The 6,289-nt window shown below is 46.8% G+C and overlaps 1 protein-coding gene across 1 annotated transcript; it reads left to right on the top strand.

Annotated features, from left to right (window-relative positions):
- Window positions 1–3,318: 3,318 nt before the first annotated feature.
- On the top strand, window positions 3,319–6,071 carry LOC117433826 (adenosine receptor A1-like). The gene is made up of 3 exons (XM_034056245.3): window positions 3,319–3,432; window positions 3,869–4,203; window positions 5,137–6,071. Exons 2-3 carry the CDS (start codon window positions 3,875–3,877, stop codon window positions 5,870–5,872), a joined length of 1,065 nt encoding a protein of 354 aa, XP_033912136.3. The 5' UTR covers window positions 3,319–3,432; window positions 3,869–3,874; the 3' UTR covers window positions 5,873–6,071.
- Window positions 6,072–6,289: the final 218 nt, after the last annotated feature.

The following is a 6,289-nucleotide window of genomic DNA, read 5'->3' as shown; positions in this document are numbered from 1 at the left end:
GGAATTCGAAGGGTGAGGTGAGGGGGAGGTCTGAGTGAAGAGAAGGTAAAGAGACGGAGCAGGAGCATTGAGGACATGCAGCCTGGCAGCTCAGCCCCTCCTGCTAACACAGCAGCTATCAGGACTCAAGATAAGGGGGAGAGGGAGAGGGGGTATGAAGGATGCACGCACGACGTGTGTGTGTGCTAGAGGGTTCAAACGATGCTGTCTGTGTGTGTGTCTGTCTGTGTGTGTCTGTGTGTCTGTCTGTGTGTGTGTGTCTGTCTGTCTGTCTGACTGTGTGTGTGTGAGTGTGTGTGTCTCTCTGTGTGTCTGTGTCTGTGTGTGTCTGTGTGTGTGTGTGTGAGGGGGTGTCTCAGTGTGTGTGTCTGTCTGTGTGTGTGTGTGTGTGTGTGTGAGGGGGTGTCTCAGTGTGTGTGTGTGTGTGTGTGTGTGTGTGTGTGTGTCTGTGTGTGTGTGTGTGTGTGTGTGTGTGTGTGTGTGTGTGTGTCTGTGTGTGTGTGTGTGTGTGTGTGTGTGTGAGGGGGTGTCTCAGTGTGTGTGTGTGTGTGTGTGTGTGTGTGTGTGTGTCTGTGTGTGTGTGTGTGTGTGTGTGAGGGGGTGTCTCAGTGTGTGTGTGTGTGTGTGTGTGTGTGTGAGGGGGTGTCTCAGTGTGTGTGTGTGTGTGTGTGTGTGTGTGTGTGTGTCTGTGTGTGTGTGTGTGTGTGTGTGTGTGAGGGGGTGCCTCAGTGTGTGTGTGTGGGGGGGGTGGGGGGGTCGGGGGGGGGGGGGTCTGCAGTCAGGTTGTAGGACCCCCTGGTTCTAGAGCAGCTGCTCATTATATCCACAGGCATGTTATTTTTGCAGCTGAAGCCGAACCCCAAAGAAAACAGATCGTGGGACGGGATGAAGCAGGACAGCAGCCGGGGAGAGACAGTGGAGTCCTGAACGGGACAGGTGCCGTCCCACTCCAGATTGCTCCAGGACATTCCTGACATTCCCATGGCCAGCAGCGAGGGAGCTGAAACCCAGTCCAGCACACACTCCCAGAAACAACACAGCCCCCCTGGCTGAAACAGGATCCCATCACAATCCCATTGTAATCCCACTGTAATCAGATTATACAGAGAATAATGCTCAAGGTGGTGTGTGATAGGAGAATGTTAGACCCACCCCAATGTTATTACGCACAGTCACACTGTGTACATTGCATGATATAACCCGAACCCAAACCCCACTAACCCTAACCCCTTTCTGATACACAACCATTAATGCATTGCCATTTTAGTGCTGCTGTCTGCCTGTCTGCCACTGAAGATCATTTAGGGTATATTTAGCACACTGTGGTCCCATTCTACCAATGGCATCCCATTGTAGCTGCCCTATACCTGTGCTACCATTGGCTCTTAGTGTAATGCTAAACTATCACCATAGGAGGCTGTGTGGTCCGGTGAATAAAGAAAAGGGCTTGTATCCAGGAGGTCACCGGTTCAAATCCTGGCTCACTCCCTGACTCACTGTGTGACCCTGAGCAAGTCACTTCACCTCCTTGTGCTCCGTCTTTCGGGTGAGATGTAATTGTAAGTGACTCTGCAGCAGATGCATAGTTCACACACCCTAGTCTCTGTAAGTCGCCTTGGATAAAGGCGTCTGCTAAATAAACACATAATAATAATAATAATAATAATAGTAGCAAATACAAAAAAACACAAAGCTATCTTTCCTTTCATTTTCTATTTTTCTTTTCTTTGTCTCACTCCTTTTATTCTTGTTTTTCCCCGGCTCTTTTGAGCTTTCTATTTATATTCATTTTTATTTCTTTGTTTACTCTCTCTCTCTCTCTCTCTCTCTCCCTCTCTCTCTCTCCCCCATGAACTTCTTTTAAAGTGGTTTCCTTTTTTAAAAGTTCACCACGGCAAAAAATATACGCAGTCATTTTGCAGTGTCCCATGGTTGTACTGGGCAGTTTACCCTGCTTTGGCATGATTTTTAATATGCTTTACCAGACCTCTCTGTGCTTTACAATGCTTCCCTATGCTTTACCAGACCTCTCTGTGCTTTACAATGCTTCCCTATGCTTTACCAGACCTCTCTGTGCTTTACAATGCTTCCCTATGCTTTACCATACCTCTCTGTGCTTTACAATGCTTCCCTATGCTTTACCACACCTCTCTGTGCTTTACAATGCTTCCCTATGCTTTACCACACCTCTCTGTGCTTTACAATGCTTCCCTATGCTTTACCATATCTCTCTGTGCTTTACAATGCTTCCCTATGCTTTACCATATCTCTCTGTGCTTTACAATGCTTCCCTATGCTTTACCAGACCTCTCTGTGCTTTACAATGCTTCCCTATGCTTTACCAGACCTCTCTGTGCTTTACAATGCTTCCCTGTGCTTTACCAGACCTCTCTGTGCTTTACAATGCTTCCCTATGCTTTACCAGACCTCTCTGTGCTTTACAATGCTTCCCTATGCTTTACCAGACCTCTCTGTGCTTTACAATGCTTCCCTATGCTTTACCAGACCTCTCTGTGCTTTACAATGCTTCCCTATGCTTTACCAGACCTCTCTGTGCTTTACAATGCTTCCCTATGCTTTACCAGACCTCTCTTATAAGGGGAGGTAAACCCAGTCCATATTTATCAAGTCAATAGAAGTTATGTAAAAGTCTGGCTGGGCTGAATCCGGTAAGCTGCTGTATAACCCCATTAGGAATCACGTGATCTGTGTCATAAAAACACGGAAAAAGAGGAACAGATATTCCATTTGAATGTCTTATCTTTGCAGACCTTGCAATAAAACTAATCATCCATAGCAGAGTGTACTTTAAAAGATAAATAAATAACAATAATGGGTCCGAGCGGCAACGCGAGTGACACAGTCAATATGAAGAATATATAGCCTCCTCTCTATCAAGAGTATTGCGCTCTGCGGGTGTGTGGAAGCTCCGTGTCTGTCTGTCTGTCTGTCTCTCCGTCTCTATTTCAGTTTTTACCTGCAGGGTTGTCGCATAGGTTATCATATGCACCTTTCAGGTGTGAAAATCTTATTTATTTATTTATTTATTTTACTAATTTACAAATGTATGCAAGAGGGGCAAGAGAAGCCGGCGAGACTCAATTGTAAAAGGTTAGTCCCGGCAACGCGAGAGCTCCCCTCTGTTGTTTTCACTGGATCTCAAACACGCCGCCGCACAGATTCTTTCCAGGTGACTTGACGCGTAAATGTGTTTATATAGAGAGGCGCTCGTACCAGCTGGGTGACAATGACTGTCATAAACTCGCTTTACATACACTTAAACGATCTCAGATTGCACTGGCACCTGTATGTCTCAGCAATCGGACTGAAAACTAGGGCTTTCTGGAAACAAACGGAGTGAACCAGTAGCAAAAAAATCGACACAAAGAAGACTACGCGGTGATCTGATTCAAACATTCAAAATCCTAAAAGGTATTGACAATGTCGACCCAGGGGACTTTTTCAACCTGAAAAAATAAACAAGGACCAGGGGTCACAAATGGAGATTAGATAAAGGGGCATTCAGAACAGAAAATAGGAGGCACTTTTTTACACAGAGAATTGTGAGGGTCTGGAACTAACTCCCCAGTAATGCTGTTGAAGCTGACACCCTGGGATCCTTCAAGAAGCTGCTTGATGAGATTCTGGGATCAATAAGCTACTAACAACCAAACGAGCAAGATGGGCTGAATGGGGCCTCCTCTCGTTTGGAAACTTTCTTATGTTCTTAATTTTGTAGGTTCAGCCTGTCAGTAAATTTGCTCGTGCACCTCATTACAAAAACAAGAAAATTAGCATCATTTTGTAGAACACACATGTCGCTTGTACCTTCATGGGTTAATAATAAACCATGTGTTTTCCCCTACAGGTAGTCATGGAATACATAATGACCGGCTACATCGTGCTGGAGTCCATACTGGCGGTGCTGGTAATCTCGATCAACTTACTGGTTTGCGCCACGGTCTACCTGCATAAGGAAGCGCGCTCCCTGACCAACTGTCTGATAGCGTGCCTGGCGGTGGCGGACCTCGGCGTGGGCGCCCTAGGGATCCCTTTCTCTGTGATGCTGAGCTTGAGGCGGACTCTGTGCTTCTACACCTGTCTGTTCATGGCGTGCTTCCCGCTGGTCACGGCCCAGTTCTCGGTTCTGGTGATGCTGGTTATCGCGGTGAACACGCACCTCAAGACCCGACTGCCGAGCAGGCGAGTGCGTGCGGTGTGAACTGCGCTTTAAAATAAGAGTGCGTGCGGTGTGAACTATACGCTTTAAAATAAGAGTGCGTGCGTGTGAACTATACGCTTTAAAATAAGGAGAGTGCATGCGGTGTGTTTTTTTTTTTAAGTTAGGAGCATACGTTTTTGTGATGATGATGATGATGATGATGATGATGATGATGATGATGATGATGAGCAGTGAGGAGTAGTGGTTAGGGCTCTGGACTCTTGACCGGAGGGTCGTGGGTTCAATCCCAGGTGGGGGACACTGCTGCTGTACCCTTGAGCAAGGTACTTTACCTAGATTGCTCCAGTAAAAACCCAACTGGGTAATTGTATGTAAAAAATAATGTGATATCTTGTAACAATTGTAAGTCGCCCTGGATAAGGGCGTCTGCTAAGAAATTAATAATAATTATTATTATTTATTACATTTTTAAATAACATACAGGTATAAATCTAAACCCACAACCCATACCTATATTATTATTATTATTATTATTATTATTATTATTATTATTATTATTATTATTATTATTATTATTTAACCAATCAATAACTCTGTATCACTTATATAGCGCATTCCACGATAAAAGCGCATTATAAAAACGACATATTACAAGATATATGATAGCTATGAAAAGAAGTGTCAATGTAAGCAACTCAAGCGGACAACCCCCTCCATACATCAGATATACACGCCTAGCTCCAAATCCTCGGTAACGCTTTCTTTTTCACAAAGAAAGACAAACACAGTGTTCATTGTAATGTATGAACATCTGTCCCACCAGCACACCTGATGTATAGGAATGGAGCTCAGTGGGTGAGTTTCTGCGCCCGGCTAGTTGCTGAGTGAGCATCGCCCGGCTGGCCCTGGAGACGCTGTCCTCACGTCTCCTGTCTTTGCTTCTCTCTCCGCAGGTACCAGGTTCTGGTAAACAAGCGGCGCCTGTTGGCCGCGGTCTTCCTGTGCTGGCTGGCCTCAGTCCTGGCCGGCTTCACCCCGCTGATGGGCTGGAACCGGCTGCGGAGCTTCGGGGAGGACCAGGGGAACCGCTCCACCCTGACCAGCTTGGGCCAGTCGGAGCGCTCCATCATCGGGCAGCACCTCCCTTACGGAGGCTTCCTCAGCAAGGTGTACGTGCGTTACCGCAAGAACCAGACCTACGCACAGACCCACGCCTCGCACCTCGGCCCCTGCTCCCTGGAAGCGGTGGTCAACCCCGAATACCTCGTCTACTTCCACTTTCTGGCCGGCACCCTGCTTCCCCTGGCCGCCGCGCTGGTCCTGTACACCGACCTCTTCTTCTGTCAGGTCCGCGGGCAGCTCCCCTCGCCGCGGGAAACCCACGCCCCTTGCAGACCGGCAAAGAGGAGGGAGAACCGGACTGCCCGGACTCTCCTCCTGATGCTGGCGCTGTTCTCGCTGTGCTCGCTGCCCCGGCACCTGACCAGCGCGGTGCGGCTCTTCCGCCCCACCTGCAGCCCTCCCTCCTGGCTCCCCCCGCTCACCGCGCTCCTCTCCCACCTCAACTCGCTCGCCGGCCCGCTGCTCTACGCGGCGCGCAGGAGGGAGTTCGGAGCTGCCATGCTCTCGGTGCTCGGGCGGGGATTCTCCCGCGGCCGCCCCAGTAATAAGGTCTACCCCCGGGTGTAGGGTCTACCCTAACCCCAATCCCCGAAACCAGATCCAGGAAACCTCAGTGTCAAGGTAGATGGGTGTAGGAAGTAAATAAGCTTTTGAGATGGTTTTATTTGCAATGGTAAGCGATATGTTGTGCATTTTACAGTTGATTTGATAAAGCCCCAGTTTAACTGATGTAATTGTTATTGTATCTCTGGGAATTGCTAGGAAATTGAAGACTATTATTATTATTATTATTATTATTATTATTATTATTATTATTATTATTATTATTACAATGATATATTTGCATGTTTTCCATGCTTCTTTAGAAACAAAAATAAAATTAAAAAACTAAATAAATAATTGTGAGCTTTTATATGTACTGAAATAAATGTTTTTTTAATCATTGAAACTTTTTGTGTACAATAATTTTATTTTTTATTTTTA

The sequence above is a fragment of the Acipenser ruthenus genome, unplaced genomic scaffold, assembly GCF_902713425.1.
Source record: "Acipenser ruthenus unplaced genomic scaffold, fAciRut3.2 maternal haplotype, whole genome shotgun sequence".
NCBI lineage: Eukaryota > Metazoa > Chordata > Actinopteri > Acipenseriformes > Acipenseridae > Acipenser > Acipenser ruthenus.
Note: the sequence above shows the minus strand (reverse complement) of the source record. Positions and strands in the feature narration are given on the sequence as shown.